Below are 17515 nucleotides of genomic sequence, written 5' to 3'. Positions count from 1 at the left end.
CCATGAACAGCAACTACCATTTTTATTATGGAAGGAGAAGCGATGGGTGTGAGGGAGATGGCCCTAAACTGGGGTGGTGGCAGTGGAAGTGGGGAGAGAACTAGAAGAAATACTTCTGAGGAGATAAATCTAATAATATATCTAGAACTTGTTGTTCTTTTTATTAAGACATTAGTGAGTTAATAATATTTATAAACTATTTGCTGGTCATTTCATAGGTCCAGAAGTGACTACAACCTAATAGGCTTAAAAATTCTTCTTTTTTTATTTTAACTACTATATCTATGGGTCATTTCAAGGCTGAGAGATTAAAGTTACCAGGTGGTCAAGAGAATGAAATTAGAGACCAAAAATTTTGAAAAGGATATTGGCAAAAAGACTGTGATAGCAAGTAACAAAATAATGCAGACTATGGCCACTGGCCACCAGTTCAAGGCCGCATGGCAGGAAACACATGACCTGGGAGCACTCCTCATGCCCTGCCACAGACCATCGCTGAGAATGCTACATGGCACGAAGACGCAGGCATCCTCAACGGTAGGGGACTATGACTGCCACGAAGCTCTGTGCTTAAGTGGACAGGGAGATGCCATGTGTGGGCACAGAAAGGGGTAGGTGTGCTGCCTAAGCACTCTTCAACTGAGAACATTCTGTAGAATCACACGTGTTAAGCAAATCCAACCAGAGGACTAGCTCTGTCTGCAGGGCTCTGTCGGCATAGCCCATACCGTCTTAGGAAAGAAAAGTAAAGCAAGAGACTTGCAGACCTAGAAAGAGCCTAGAGTTTGTCTAGTTGGCAGTTCTTAACCTTGGCTACTGCACATTAGACTCACACAGGAGAATCTTTAAAAACTACATTATAATCTCTCCATACGGCCTGGGCATCTACATTTTTTAAAGTTCCCCAACTGCATCTAAAGTGAAATCAGGGCCGAGAATCACTGATCTAATCCTAACTTCTCCTGTTACAAATGACAAAAGCCAAGTCCCAAGAAGGTCCAGTAACTTACCCTGGGTCACACATTCACTTAAGGACCCACCTGGGTGGCAAGTTTTAACTTTCAGACTTACAAGACAGAATTTTTTTTTCTGACCATACACTCATAGCATCTCTGCTCAATAGCTGTGTTTCAAAATTTAAAGGATGTTTTCACAGCTAGTACATTGTTTTGTGTGTATTATATATAAATATACATGTTATATATACTTACGTTATACATTTACTTATATACACCTATGTACATATGTTTGTATGTATGTCTTTATTCTATATACAAATATTTATGTATATTTCAATTCTGGGGCAAAAGAATATAATCAACATAGAATTTGTGGACAGTTTTTACACCTAAAAAATATTTTATGGCACACAGATTGTTACTTTTTAAATAGGCACTGAAAGACAAGAAGGAATGTTTTGCCATGTTCTGGCATTTTTTTAAATAAAACATAAAAACAGCAGCATTGTCAGAGATTGGGGTAGAACCATCTTGTTTGGCCCTTTCATTACTAATCCAGGAGAGGCAAAGCACAGGGAAGCCCACAAGGTTTTAGGCAACACTAAGCTTTTACAGGCCAGGCAATTTCACACTAACAGGAAGTAATGCGTGGTGAGAAAAACCATAGAATGAAGATGTCATCAACATGCAAGAGAGCGGGAAACACTGGCCAGCCACTTCACTGTAGGAAAAGGAATAAAATGCTTCTGGGGGTAAATAATACAAATAATACTCTAAGTGTAGATGATAGATTCTGAGCTCTGACTTACACTCCTAGAAAGTAACCTAACTGAGCCGGGCGTGGTGGCTCACGCCTGTAATCCCAGCACTTTGGGAGGCTGACGCAAGCAGATCACCTGAGGTCAGGAGTTCAAGACCAGCCTGACCAACAAGGAGAAACCCTGTCTCTACTAAAAATACAAAATTAGCCAGGCGTGGTGGCACACGCCTGTAATCCCAGCTACCTGGGAGGCTGGGGTGGAAGAATCACTTGAACCTGGGAGGCAGAGGTTGCGGTGAGCCGAGACCATGCCATTGCACTCCAGCCTGGGTAACAAGAGTGAAACTCTGTCTCAAAAAAAAAAAGGAAACTAATTGATTAATCCTAAAAAATTGTTAAGGTCACATAACCTTTTATATTAAAACAAAAGAATGTGTGGGTGACAGGGGAGTAGGGATGAAAAGAGATTGATTAATGGGTAGAAATTTACATTTTGGTAGAAGAAATAAGATCTAGTGTTTGATAGATCAGTAGGGTGATGATAGTTTACAATGCTCTATTGTATATGATCATGCCACTGCACTCCAGCCTGGGTGACAGAGTAAGACTCTATCTCCTAAAAAACATTTAAAGCAGCACTTTTTAGGAGACACACAAGATTATTCTTCCTAAATATCAGCCTCACTGACTATGGCCATTAAAGGTATAAACTAAACACAAGAAATTTTCAGAAAAAGGACAGGAAATTTCATCCCAACACAAGAAAGACAACATAGACAACGGCAAAATGTACAGAGATGGCTTATTAAAATGACCAAAAAGATGAAGTGGTTTCTGCAAGAAGCAATATTGAGCTAGTCAATCTCTTCAGTCTGGAAACACAAAGATTAAGGGGAAGAGGGCAACCTCTCAAAGCCTTAAAGGATACAGTCAAGGAAGAACATGAACTCACGAAATTTGGACAGTTAAAATATTGAGAGAGGCAAATTCAGGATCTATAAAACAAAGTTCAGTTTACCCCTTCCTCATTCATTCATTCAGTCCACAAATAGTTGCTGAGCATCTATTACATGCCTGACCCTGTGCTAGGCAATAGGGGGATCAGGAAAACCATAGTCACTGCCTTCTGACACATAAACTCTAGTGGGAAATACAGATATTAAGCTGATGTTTTTACAGATAAATATTTACTCAGTTTCATCAAATGTAACACTCCATTAATTTCACCATCATAATTGTAAGTCACCATTAATTGCAAGACATTTGCCAGTTTCAGAAAGATTAAAATGTAAAAAAAAAAAAAACCCATAAATTTTAGAATTGACAAAATACAGTTAAGACAAGTGTGGTAAGTGCTGTTAGAGAAACAAAAGGATATCAGGAAATGATAAATCAGGGATGGCTAAACTTGAGACATGAGAGAATCTGAGTTCCTGAGGGGTACATGGGCATCATACAAGTGCAAAGGGAGGAAAAGGCAATGCAAAAAGATGGAATATCGGCAGCTTTGCCATAGAGTCTTGTGCCATGCTGAGGTAGGAAGGAGCTCAGGGCACTAAAGGAATGGAAAAAAAGGCAACGTGGCCAGAGAAAGAAGAGGAGACGCGCTGCAGCCGAGGCTGGAGAGGAAGGCAGCACAACTGCCAATGCCTGTGGGAGTTGGACAGGCCACGGAAATATCTGATGGGGTGATGGGAGGCAGGTTAACACAACAGAGGATAATGGGGGCGGTAACATTCTGAACAGGGCATGGCCAGTCTAAAGATGTTTGGAATCTAATCTTGTAAAATGCTACATGGGCCATAGAAAATGTTTCTGGAGACTCTATGTGACCCATAGGCTACCATATTAAGGAACTGGGGATTTAGCAGAGAGTAATGGCAAGCCAAAAAAAGATTTTAAGCTTGGGAGTGAGATGATCAGATTTATGCTTTAAAGGCATCATCACTCTGTATCAGTAAATAAAGAAACAAAGTACAGAACAGTGTATACAGTGTGCTACATATACATGTGGCAGAATGACAGCCAGAGAATAAAAGGGGGAATATGATTAGATGCTCGAATGGGCAAAAATTATCTCTGAAAGAATACCTCAGAATCTGCCAACATTACTGATGGTGTCTGGGAAGGAGACTTATATGTCCACAGTACTTTCTGCATTTTGATCTATGGGACAGAGCTACCTATTAACAAAACAAGTGAATAAACTGAAACAATAAAATAAGCAAGTGGTTGAAACTTCACTCTGGCCACCATGAACTAAAGAAAGAAAGTGTGAAGTCATGCAGAAGGCTACTGCAAGGGGTCCAAGCCAGAGTGGATGGTGACACTAGTCAGGTGCCAGCAGAAATGAAGTGAACAAATGCATTAAGAAAATGCAATCAACAGGACTTGGTGGCTGATTGGATGGAAGGGTGAGCAAGAGTGAGGTGTCAAGGTTTCTCGACAGGGCAATTGTATGATTGGGAGTGAGAGCTGCTGAAAGATGGGAGAGGCAGTGAGTGGGAGTGAATAGAGTGGTTTTAGTTTTACGCAGGTTTAGTTGGAGATGCATGTGAGACATGGAAGTGAAGATGTTGCCAAGACAGCTGGAGAGGAGTCTGGGGCTCAGTAAAGAGGTCTGGATTGAAAATGGAAATCTGGGAGTACCTGTCTCAAATTAGGTCGCCCAGGAAACAGACTCTGAAATGGGGATTTGGGGTTTGGGGATTGCTCTCAGGATCAACACCTGTTGGGAAGTGGGGCAAGCAGCACTGGGCTGAGGGAGGAGTTTAACAGCTCTGGAGCTGGATGGAATGAATGTCCTTTAGGGTTGTCCTGGTTTGAGGCAAGGGAACCAGTCCTTTACACACCCCACATTGACCAGTCATTGGACATGGGCTACTGTGGGAGGAAGTATGACCAAGGGCGAGGTGGTTCAAGTGGGCTAAAGGTAATTCCTGGAAACAACTCATCTGAGATGTCAGCCCCCTACACTCCCACAACAGTCGGAATGAGTGCCTCCATCCAGTAGCAAAGCTGGGCTTGAGGCAGCACACCACAATATCCTACAGCACGCAAAAAGTCAAATCTCTCATAACAGTGACTTTCCCTAAGACCTTTATCATTTGTCTCTGTCAATGCCTTTTTAGTGGGTGCTGCCTTCTTGTTGGAGTCTTGTAGAAGAGTCAGAAGCATCCCTGAGGAGTGACTTCTTTCTTCTTCTAGGAACCTACAGGTTTCAACAGCTCTAGACCAATTTTTACATTAGTTTCTTGGCTCAGGGTTTCCATAGCTGGCAAGTAGTGCAAAATCAAGCCTCATAACATCCTACGGCTAGGGCTAGGTTTTAGAGTGTGACTTTGTTTTCACCAATGTCCCAAGATGGACAGTTCCTTAGCTTACTGACTTGAGGGCAGCATTTTTCTATTACCTATTTACGGACAAGATAGTATCTTTTGGTTCCTGGTTCTAAGCCAACTCCAGCTTTGCACTGTACACAAGTGGCCTGGAACCTTGACTCCTCCCAGCTGAATGACTTAAGAGAACCTGACAGCCCCGAGCTCAAGCTCTCTGCTGTGGCCACCTCACACAGCATCTGCACAGTGTTTGATATTGTGGTTATGTGCTTATGTGTTCTCTTGTAGACTGAGCTCCTCCAGGACAGGGCCTGGGTTTTTGCACCCATCACAATACTTCCCCTGGGGCCCTGCACAGATGGTCTTGTGTACTGAACTATACATAATCTTCTAAAGGTCACCACTAAGGGCTTGAGTAGGGCCTTCCTGACTCTGACCTAGTTTCTCGCTGTTGGTGGAACGGTAGGGGTGAGGGGCACCCTACAGAGGTTCCCTTTTTTATTTTCTGCTCTTTAAAATCAAAAGAAAAAGGCAGGGCTCCTCCAAGCAGGGTTTACTCCAGTGCAGCAACTCCCCTGTTGCCATCAAGGTTCACATTCTGCCACCTCAGCTTCATATGCTGAGACAGAAAAAGCAGCAGGAAGACTTGTTTAACATTTATTCCCAGGATTTTTTTTAATTTCCTCTGAAACGAATATGAATACACTAAGGTCTTTACACTCTGCAGGAGCTAATCCCCCACTGGAAGCTTTGGGGAACCTCATTCCTTCTTGCGGATGCGATCTGTCGACACAGGCGTTCCTTCAGGCTCTTTTGAAAGGCCCACAGTGGATGGAAAGGCGCTCTCTTTGGAGCTCTATTACATTTATAATACGACTTTTTTAAAAAGAAAATAACATAGGAATTGCTTCCAGAACCCATATGCCTGTGTGAACTGCTGTCTTCTCTGACTCAAGGCGCTTTCAATGAGCTGTCCGGGCAGTGAGTGTACCCACGGCCGCCCTGCTTTGGGGCTGCCGGCGGAGGGGGCACGTCCTGAACCCAAACCCACCGCACACTCTCGATAGGAAATGTGTACTTTCAATGTTGAAAGAACCATGGGAAGAAAGTTATATTTTTATAAATGAAAGTGCTTAATATTACTCACTAAGTAAAATCATATTTTCCTTGAATGCCTTGGTCCAGGTATCAATTTCATTAACAACAACAAAAAATCTGCCTGAAATATTTAATCCCTTCTAATAATGGTAATAGAAATTCTCAGTATTTATTCAGTGCACATTTCGTCATTGTTCACTGTGAGCTGAGCCCTATAAAGAGGCTCTGTGGAGGTATTCTATTGAAAAAGTCTTTGATCTCAAGAAGCTTCTTTTTAGGTACCAAATTTATTTTGTGGCTAGCTCAGTGGGATAAAAATTGTCTTGGAATTGCTAATCCAGTGGAGATGATTTAAATTACTCAGGGCTGTGGAGGCTATCTGTTAAATTATCTGTCCATGCCCTTTTACACATTTGTGCTTTTAAATCACAGAGTATTTTCTTAGCACAGAAGAAGGAATCCTCATTTAGGTGTTGCCAGGTCTCCCAGTGAATCACATGGAATGAGAATCCATCTTAGAGGCAGTCAAAGTCATATATCTCCCCCACACTATCTGATGAAGCCTTCTGCTGGTTTCTTGGGTGGCCAATCACATGACAGATATATGACTCTGAGACAGGAACTGAAATAAAATTCCTATAATACCCTTGGGGGAAAGGGGATTGTTACTGTTGAGCACTTTAGTCAATGGCTTAATTCCTTTTAAACGTCTCTCAACCCTTACTTAGAGCTCTGAACGGAACCCAAAAGGACTACTTAGTTTTCCTACTGAGTCTACAATACTTCAAGCTGTTGTAGCTTTGCAAATTTTCTTTCAAGGACTTCAGGTGCTAAATGATATATCATACATCCTGGTAGAGTTTATTCAATACTGTAATCACCAATCTCAAGAATGCTTCACTCAGGTTAGACACTAGCAGAAAGAAGAACTGAAAAGCAAACTGGTATGTTTTTTCCAGAAAGTAAATTTTTGGCATGGTGGCACCAAATCTGAAGGCCAGTGGTACGCTCTTAGACACCCATTGTCAGGTGGCTGTGAATGGCACACAGACCCAAAAATGCTCTACTCCAACCCCTCAATCCCTCCCGTCCATGTGACAGCATTGTCAGGTGGAAGCACCATGTGGATATGAGTCTCCCACTCCAGAGATCCAGATCAAGGGTAAGAAATGCATTTCCTAAGTGGTCACTCCACAGTTTCCATTTCTGGCTCAGAGCTCAGTAAGTCGTCATGCCATCCTTCCAGCTCCTCAGGCCAAAAGCCTCAAAGTCATCCCTGACTCCTCTTTCTCACTCAGCATCTAATGTGTCAGAAAATGCTGTTGGATTTACTTTTAAAACATATCCAGAATCCAACTACTTCTCACCACCTCCACCACTTCCATACTAGTCCAAACCACCATCATCTCTCCCCTGGATTCCTGCAAGAGCCTCTAGCTGGATTCCCTGCTCTTCCCCCTGTCCAGTCTACTGTCCAGTCTCCACTCAGGGATTATTCCTGAAAAAAATTCAGTCAAATCGTTCTTTTTCTCAAAACCCTACAACAGCCCCCTTTGCCCAGCTCACACAGAGTTAGAGCCAGGGTCCTGACAATGGTCTCCAGGGCCCTACAAGGTCTTCCCTGCCCTAGCACGCACCCACACCTAAGTTAATCCCTCTTCACCTCACTCATTCAGCCACACCCATGCTGACCTCTGTGATGCTCTTCCAACATGCCAGGAACATTCCCATCTTGGGACTTATAATTGTCTGGCTGCCAGGAATGCTCTTCTACCTACTAACACATGGCTTGTTCCTTCACCATCTTAAGTCTTTGCCCAAAGGCCACCTTCCCAGTGGAGCTTACCCCATTCACTCTCTGAAACTGTAACTCCCAACTCCTGGCACCTCTTTACCCCTTTTCTGCTTTATTGGCCCACAACACTTATCACCATCTGACCAACTATTTATTCACTTATATACCTGTTCATAATCTGTCTCCCCCCGTCAAAATGTAAGCTCCATGCGGGTAGGGATTCTTGTCCATTTTGTTCACTGCTGTATTTACATCACCCAGCAAAGACACTGGCTCATGGTAGGTGTTCCTTACACATCTGAACAATGAATGAATAAATATTTGGCCTTGATATGTTTACTCTAGACATTCCTCAACACACACACACCACAACAACAGCTTCAGAGTCTGTAGCAGGTTGTAGTAAAAGAAGAAACAGAGGATCTCCTGAGATTTCTAGAATCCTTTTGGATCAAACACTCTAGATGGTTACGTCAAGGTTCCAACCTACAGGCAAGTCCATGTTAGTAGATGGGGAGGCTGGCTGATGCTGACGCCTTTCTGTGCATAGATAAAGATCTAGTTTTGGGGGCATGGGGCATGGAGCCATTCTGTTTGAGGCAGAGCACAGTGGCTTCTACGTCTACATTTGCCTCTCACTGCATACTCATGGCCAACACTGAGATTTTCTCCTATGAAAACAGGAACTCCCTCAAACGGGAATATGGCTGCAGAAAAGAAACTTTCCAGTGGAATCTTGCAAAATCAGAGGAATGTACTATATGTCCAAAGATTTATTTTTTGATTTGAGATTGGTTTTGGGGTTAGGGTAAAATAGAAAAGGAAAGTTGATAGTAGTAGGCTTTTTGACGATTTTTCTTTTTACAAAGAAATTAAAGACAAATGGGAAAGAAATATCTGACCATCAGCATTTTGATCAGTCATAATATGAGCGTTTTTAAATTGTAGTTTTTGTGTATGTGAGTGCATGTCTTAGAAAGTGGAGAAGAAAATGAAAAAAAAACCACTTTTTTCAAAATGAAGTTCCTTATCCATTATCAAAAGGTATCTGTTATCTTTGTTTCTTTTTGTAGCATAACATCAAATTATCAGTTCACAAATTAGTCAATCTGGTGACAAGAAAACACAGTATCACTGAAACCAGTGTTTCTCACTGAAGCATATCAGAATAACCTAATTCTGTTCCAAATACTGGAAATCATTTTAAAATACTTTTCAAATAACCGATAGAGCAGAAATATAAAGTTTACATGAAAGTTGCTGAAAGTTCACATTTGCCTAGATGTTAATTCTTTTAAAGATAATGGTTGGCACAATAATAAAGATAGGAGAAAATTACATGTTTCCAGACACGGTTTTAGACAAAAAAATTTAGAAAGACACAAATTCCTCAGTCACATATCTACCATTTTAAATATTATTTCTCATGCAAATGACTATGTAGGAGGAAGCACACCCAATCAACTAAAGGGGTGTTACCCCTGATTAAATGTCATTGCTTTCTTATTACTTCATTTTTGCATACAGTGTGGCTCCCACAAGACTGTACACTCCTTCAGAGCAGAAGGTGAATCTTACACTGCTCTTGTAATCCCTAAGGTGGCAAGCATAGAACCAGACGCATAGTAGGTACTCAGTGAATACCAGCTGACTTAACTCGCTTCAACTATTATTTAAAATCCTGGCAAAGGCTTTGAAGTTGTTAACAAGTGAAGGACTGGCCCATACAGGTTAAGATGCCCTAGAGAAAGCAGATGACATGCAGGGAAAAGAAAACAATGGAACAGACTTGTATATGTTTGTGTTACTTATTATAGTGAACCACGTTTCATGAGTTTCAAAAAAAAGCTCTTAAAAAGTTAGCTTTGAAATAGGTATATTGAAATGTGAATTCAGAGCTAAAATAAATTCTTACAGTTTTCATCCTGGGCAATGCATTGTAAGGGGATCCCAAAGAAAGACGTATAGCTGTCATTGTACCACACCAGAAGCTCGGTGCCCCTAGGGATATCTATACAGGCTCGGTAGAATATATTCGACCTATTCAAAACAAAAGAAAACCCAGCTTAGTAATGCATAGGACTCATGTGCCCCCATCCATATTTTTATTGCCCCGAAAAAGTTCTGCTCAGCTCCATCTAAACAGTTTCTGTTTGTAATAAATTTACACCCAACTGATTGTCCCCAGCAACCAATTAGAGTCTGTAACTCAGTATGATAAACAGCATTCAGTTTATTTCCACAATGACTCTCCCTAGAATGAACTGGCTGAAGAGACAGATAATTTAGCCCAGGAGACATCAGAAAGGAAGAATTCATTAAAAAAAATTTCATCTCACACTAATGAGAAAATCCCTTCTCTGGAAAATTGCAAAGACACTGGTGCCCCAACCTCATATATAAATACTATTGATTTCTTATTTGAAGGAAAAGCATTAAATGTATTGTTGCAACTTGGCATTGGGAGTTCCAAAATTTGTAATAAAATTAAGCAGCTTTGTGATATAAGGACTCAGGGAAATAAAAATCCTCTCCACTGCTCTTCTTCTAAAGTTCGATACAGGAGAAGAGAAAAACCCTCTTATGTGAAATGGATGGAAATTCAATAAATACAAGAGGAGCACTTTACTCTGGCTGAAAGATTACACTCTGAAATGATACAGTGAAGGTACTGAGAAATAAACATTTTTTATAATAGCTTTGGTACTGTAAAAAAAAAATCTACAGATTAAAAGAGTGAGGAGACTGAGACTGTTTTTCTCAATGAAGAATTGCTACAAATATGAACCTCAAGTTCAAGATAAAAGTGTGTAGGGTTGGTGGGCCTTAAATTTCTCCTTTCTGTAAGGAATTGGCTGTAGCAGGGCAATTTGTTCCTTGTATAACACTGCAGACATAAGGCGAATGCTTCTCCACATTTTTCATGGCAGTGAGATATGCACTTGTCAACATATTTTGTCACCACAAAGTGGCTCTTGGCAATAGGATCATAAAGATCAATAAAAAAGTGCAGATTCTCAATATTTTACTTGCAGCTGCAAAAATTTCATTTATCTTGTTATTTTCCTTACTTGCTGCCATTCTGTCTCACGAGGGCACTGCTAGCTAAGCAGAATGTTTTTCCCAACATTCTATGAATATCTTACAAAAACTCCAGCCAGTTGCCTAGCTCTTGCTACCCTTCCTCCCTCTGCATCTCCAAGAGCTGTGCATTTTATTAATTCTTTCCACTGCTACATAAAAAAATCAAAATTGGAGCTGAGCTATAAATCACTGGCATCTCCTAACTTGAGAAAAATTGAGTCTACTTTGTACTTCACCCTTGCAACATTTCATCTCTCGGTTTGGCTTCCCTTAATATAAACACTGCGCCCAGCAAATGAATGTGCTAAAACCAAATGACACACTTTGCTGCTGAAAGAGCAGAACTGTTTTCGAGCAATGGGTGGTCTTCTGAGGCACCGGGTAGGCCGAAAGGGGGAAAAAAATGTGTAAGCGTACACCATTCCTTACAAGTGGGCAGAGCTTCCAAAACTCGCAGAAATCTCTGCATGTTGAAGCACATCAAAGGGATTTTTCCCTTTTCAGATAATATTTCCTTTGCTGACATGTATTTAGTATTGTGGTTGGATGACTCATAAAGATAGCTTCATGGCGTCCCAACGCAGTTGAAGTGGAACACATGCCAACAAACATTATTGTCAGCCTCAAAATAAAAACAAAACGTTCAGCTAAGGGTCAATCAATCAAGGGCGCTTTGAAGAAAATTCCATTTAGATATTACAAATCATAACAGAATGAATTTAAACCAGCTGACTTTTTGTGAAGAGGACATTCATGTACAATAAAAATTAGCCTGGCTCTTCAGGGTCCAACTTTTCTATTTTCTTACTCTTGGACATGGTCACTGGTGATGAATGCCAGTTTTTAAAATTGTGTTTTTGTATTTCATTTTGTAAAGATCTGAAATAATCAAAAACAGATCAGCAGAGAGAGCTCATAGTGTAAGCGCCATCATGAAATGAGCAGTTGTAAAAAGCCCACTTAATATTGACAGATAGGCAATGACTTACCCATGCCCACCTTCCTCTTAGGGGGTTCTTGTTTTCCCAAATTCAGAATTTGCCTCAATAGCTCCCTGGGTACCCATTACAGAACCAAACTATCTCTTACTAAATGGACAAGCACAATCTTCACTAATTTTCTAGCTCAGAGTTTTATAAAAAACCTCACAACAGAAATGCAGCTGTAATAAAGGTGAATAAAGCCCACATACAGCAGTGTAATGAAATACTGTCTTGTGCTACTTCATTTAAACCGTTACTTAATGAAATAAAACTGCACTGAAAACCAAGGCGGTGAGTCACATACTGCCCAAATTTTTTTTAATTGAAGACCTCAGAGAGCAAGCCAAATTTGTGCAGCCTTTAACCAACAAGAGGAAGAAAGTTAAAAAGAAAAAACTTAAGCTTCGTTTAAAAAAAAAAAAAAGGAAAAGAAAATAAATAGCCATAGGCAGGACTCCAAGTTGCTGAGCACAGAGCCTTCTGCTTTGATGTGTCTGTGGTGCCTAATAAAGCTAAACAGTTGCTTCTGATTCTAAAGGGAACACGGCTGTTTATAACTGAGGTCATATATTTATACAGCACACGTTTTCGAGGGATTTTGAGAAAAGAAGGCTTAGTGGTGGGGCTTTTTTCCTATTTGATTTGTTTTTGCCCTCTCGTCTCCACTCCAGCCTTCCTTAGCACTAAGTGGAAATGCTTCACCAGCAGGTGCACTGAGAAGTCCGGGGAATCCACCCTGCTTTTCAGCTCCCCAGAGGCCTCCCTATGTGGACCCCCCTACGGGAAATGGGGATGGCTCCACCCTGCCTTTGTTATCCTCTGGGTTTTGCCTATACCTTTCAGGAAACCAGGGGCTTCTCTATGCCCGGAAACTGCCTCATCAACTGAAACGAATCCTGAATCATCAAAGGGCCAAACCCACTGCCACCTTTAGAGGGAGCAGGAGAGTTACCCTGTCTCTGTCACTGCCACTAAGTCTAACAGTTTTGGAAAGGTATCCTTGGGAAGGTAGAGAGTTCTTGGTTTCCCATGCTATTGTGCAAATAAAGCTATTCGTCAAAGGAGACAGCATGAAGGAGACTGAAAGCAAGAGACCTGAGGCTGAATCTCTGGCCTTCTACTTATCTGTGTGAATACGTCTGCTTGGGAAAAGCACCCCAAGTCAGTGGGTTTGCTGGGCTCATTCAGACCATTCTAGAAGTTCTAATGATGTGGGAGTAACTTCACCATGTGCACGGAGTGAAGGAGGCCATCTACTAGCACTTTTAATCCTAAATGTTCATGAATGCTCTTACTGTCATAGGAACTAAGGAGGTTTCAGAAACCTAGCAAAAAAGAAAAAAAAAAAAATGTCTGCCAGTCCTTGCAGAGTTCTGCAGGATTTTTTTTACCCACCAGCGGCAAGCCTGAATTTGTATATGCAAGCCAAATGGCTTCAGCTCTGTAGGTGGTAAGTCAAGATATACTTTACCTGTACTGAACTACTGTTAGATTCTGTTCTCCGCAGTGCCTTGCACATCGGATATACCTCATCCAGCTCGACTTACTAGGTTCCCCACCATCAATAAAGTGCTGTAGTGTCCCATCCTGGTCATATATCTGGAGAAGAGGTCAGAAGGTCAAGTAGTTAGAACGAATCATCAGCAATCATTTTCCCTGCTTCCCTTGGTGTCTTTATGTGTCAGCTGCAGAAATTTATTGCCCTTAGGTTTGCTAGTGCTTATTGATGCTTGTGGACACTCAACCGGAATAACAGGAAAATATGTTTTGATGATGCAAGTCGATCATGTTTTTCTTATCAAGCCAATCTTCTCTGTATTAAACATATTTGTGGTATCTCACGGATGTGACCATATTTCCCAAAGAATATTTAACTGATTTTGACAGGCTAGTCTTAAGTAATGAGCTGCTGGATAAACAAAGCAAGCTGAAAGGAGAGGCTGCACTGACATTGTTGTAACATCCACATTCGAGGCCCCCCAGTCTCAAACACACCACTGCCCAGAGGCATTCGGGAGGCAGTAACTGTCTGTTCAGCAGGCTGGGCGACACCTAGCAGAAGGCAGTTGGAGAGTTATGGAGCCGTAAAGAACTGGCAAAACAGACTGTGATTTGGGTGAAATAAACGGACTCTCACCTCAAAGAAGATGTAGGGCTTCAGTTTTCAGGACCTGAAACTAGTAGGAGAGGAGTCATTAAAAAAAAAAAAAAGGGAGAGAGACCCTCAAAAAAGGAAAGAAAAAAATGGCTGTCTCCTACAAATCCTACATTTCTTAACTGAGTTGTCTAATTGTTACTGCCTCACATCAATTCAAGCAGATTTCCTTTCAAGATAGCATTTGAGAAAATGAAATCCGCTTCAAACTACTCAATAAGCATGGGACAAAAAGTCTTGTGAAAGCAACTAGGGAGCCAAGCAAACACAGAGTCAGTGCCAACAGCAGAGGCAACAGCTTGCCTTTCCAGAAACGACTTCAGATCCAGGGCACTTAGGGGGACATGGTATCTAGAGGAGTGGGAGATGAGGAGGTCATGTATCCACAGCAATTTTAGAAAGTCACTCCCAGTCCTGGGGCCATCGAGGAAGCAGGGACAGTTAAAAAACTTTCCTAAGGGTATGGTTCTCAGAAGGACCATCATGCACTGCACCTTTTCAGATAAAATCAGCAATGGGATCCTTCTTCTGGTAGCTACTTCTCCAGAGCATCCTGACAAATCGTGTCTCTCACTCTTGCTAGTCAGCCCTTCTATTTTTCCTTTTCAAATAAGCATGGAAAATAAGTGTTAGAGAGAGCCTCACTGGTTACATTTAGGCTCCAAAATTAGTATGGTCATTCATATTAGTTTAGCTCAGCAGTTCTATTCTGGGGGAGGGGGTGCAAACGGGCTTAGTGATGACAGTTTCTTTTTACTATCACTAGTCATTTAAAAACAGCTGAGTTTTTTTTACTTTATTTATTTTATTTTTTGCTTTTCTTGAACTCATTCCTCTCCAACCCCAACCTTTCCACTAACCCCACAATGAAAGACAAACATTAATCTGTTAAAAACAATTGAGAAGTTATGACTGGGTAAACACACCAGAGTGATCACAGCTGATAATCAATTTAGCTTGCGAAGACTGAAGAGATTCTTGGATTGTATTTATTTAAGGCTAATGACTTCTTTAAATTGGATAATGGCAAAAAATGGAAACATTGCATGGGGTGGCTACATCTGCTACATGAGCAATCTAATGATAGACAACATATTTAGGATTGATTACACTGTAGTTGTTACTGTTTTTGTTGTTGCGGGGTTTTGTTTTTGTTTTTTAGAAAAACTAGTTAAGATTAAAAATCTCAACTCTGAAGCTGTCATCTGAACCAGTTTCTTCAAAATTGCAACATTGACCAAAGCCATTTGTTTCCCTTAATGCCACTGTTAATCTTTAATGGAGTAAGAAATGTTGATGACCCAGCCCCCTACCCTCCCTTCCCTCAAGAATAAACCTTCCATAGGGACTGCTGGTGAAAATTATTATGAAGCATTTTGAGAAGTGCACACAACAATCCTTCTTTGTGCATCAAGCCACTATCTTCAACAGCAAGTAAAATCCTCTAACATTTCTAACTAGTGGGGGCTATCTTAACTATTGGCTTATTTGATCACCAGCCACTAACCAGTCCACCTTGAAAATTAGTATGAAAAGTGTTTCCCCCTACACTCTTGTTTCAGCAACAATCTTAACTAAGTATATTGTGACTACAAGGAAATCTACAATTTTTGCCTGCCTGATATAAACTGCTACTTGCCTTGAGGAAAAGTAAAAGGCTATTTGTCAGGCTTTTCCCGCATATCACACAATGTAGCACATGGCATGAGGTTTGGCTTTCCTGGCTTGAGCTAATACTAATATTATAATATTTCACATGAAACTGTGACGCAAATACCATGCACCTACTTAAACCCCATAACTACATACCCAGAGTTGAACAAACCCATTCAACCTTGATACTGCTTTCTCCCTCAGCCCCCAGAGCCTAGCAATCATCAAACCCAGTTGAATTTGCCTTCTACGTACTTTTCAAGTGCATTTATGTCATTCTCTCCGCTGTCAACCATTTTAGCCCAAATGAGATTTTTTTTCTCACCTAAAGTATAGCAAGAGCCTCTTAACTAATTTCAAAAAACATCAGAGAGAAAAATAAATGAAAAGAAAACCTAGCCCTTTTTTTTTTTTTTGGAGTTCAGTTTTTGCATACATTGTTAAAACAGAGAAGCTATGTTACCTAATGTTAAAAAACTATCTGTTATCCTCTTGGGAAAATATTTGTAATACATATCACTATACTATCAGCCTCTGATTTCTTTTGTGATTGTTGTTGCTGCTATTTTCAAACCATTGCTTTTGGTCTGTTCTTTCTCTTTTATCAATAGGAGTGGAAATATAAGAAAAAGGGAGACCTAATTATTACCTTTTAAGGGAATTTTAACAGTATTGAATCTAATTCTATTTATTGGGACATTACACATATGGTTGAAATAATGATCACACAATTTCTCACTCATTACAAATCATGCATGGCATTAACCGAAAGCTACCCCAAGAAAGGAGTTGTATTGTGATCCTGGATATTGGGAAGTGCCACTCTCTCCCATGCTCTTATTTTCCTTGCACAAAATCTAGCTGTAAATGAGAGCAGCAGGAGTAAAATACGCACCAGGGTTGCATGTTACAACAACTGGCTGTGAGTGGCTTGTCCACTGCTTTGTCATTTACCAAGGCTGCCAGCCTACAATAACAACAATAAGCATAGAAATGGTGTAAGCCAGTGACTGATCTAAGCTCGTTTTAACATAAGCACAATACCACCTTCCAAATGATAGGAACTGTGTGTATTGGTGGCTCTGAGCAAAGTGTTTCTCCTTTGCAAACTAGTGGCTCTCAGGCTAAATTCAAGCAATAGACCAACCTTGATTTTCCTGCACAATGTTTAAAATTTTTTTTAATTTTATCTAGTTGAGATTTCTAACTTCTGAAAAATCAAAAGATGGGTCCTTACTTCACTAATTTACTTACCTGCTTGGCCTCATTAGACATTTACATTTGTAAGCCCAGCTGTAAGGGAATTCCTGCCACCACTGAAAATCAGTCCATTACAGCTGGGGGCACTTTCAAAGAAAACTGTTTGAAGTGACAGCCTAGAAACACCGCAAACATTCATCACTCCTGTGCTTCCCAGATGCCATCATCTGACCCAAGATCCAAGCTTTCTGTCCTGTAGTTTTCCAGTGAAGGGGAGTGCAGAGTTTTGTTTTGTTTTGTTTTCGTTTTTAATTTCCCTTCATTTTTACCAGCACAGGCTTTCAAAGATCTTTTTAAGTGAAGGATCCCCTTTAATTCAAGGAAGTCTTAAATGTAATTCCACTATAAAAACAGATGAAAGTTGCCCTGGTTAAAAAATGAGGGGTTGATGGGAGCACCTCACCAGCACAACTAACCCCACCATGATTCT

General features: G+C 40.8%; 1 protein-coding gene across 1 annotated transcript in view; it reads right to left on the bottom strand.

The window, feature by feature from the left end:
- The window catches only part of PRDM6 (PR/SET domain 6), a 98631-nt gene that overhangs the window by 17737 nt on the left and 63379 nt on the right, over positions 1-17515 (bottom strand). Inside the window, exons 4-5 of the mRNA XM_030823615.1 lie at positions 13489-13616; positions 9866-9990 (exon numbers count right to left, since the gene is read on the bottom strand). Coding sequence (XP_030679475.1) covers positions 9866-9990; positions 13489-13616 — 253 coding nt within the window. The remainder of the gene's footprint in view (positions 1-9865; positions 9991-13488; positions 13617-17515) is intronic.

The sequence above is a fragment of the Nomascus leucogenys genome, chromosome 2, assembly GCF_006542625.1.
Source record: "Nomascus leucogenys isolate Asia chromosome 2, Asia_NLE_v1, whole genome shotgun sequence".
NCBI lineage: Eukaryota > Metazoa > Chordata > Mammalia > Primates > Hylobatidae > Nomascus > Nomascus leucogenys.
Note: the sequence above shows the minus strand (reverse complement) of the source record. Positions and strands in the feature narration are given on the sequence as shown.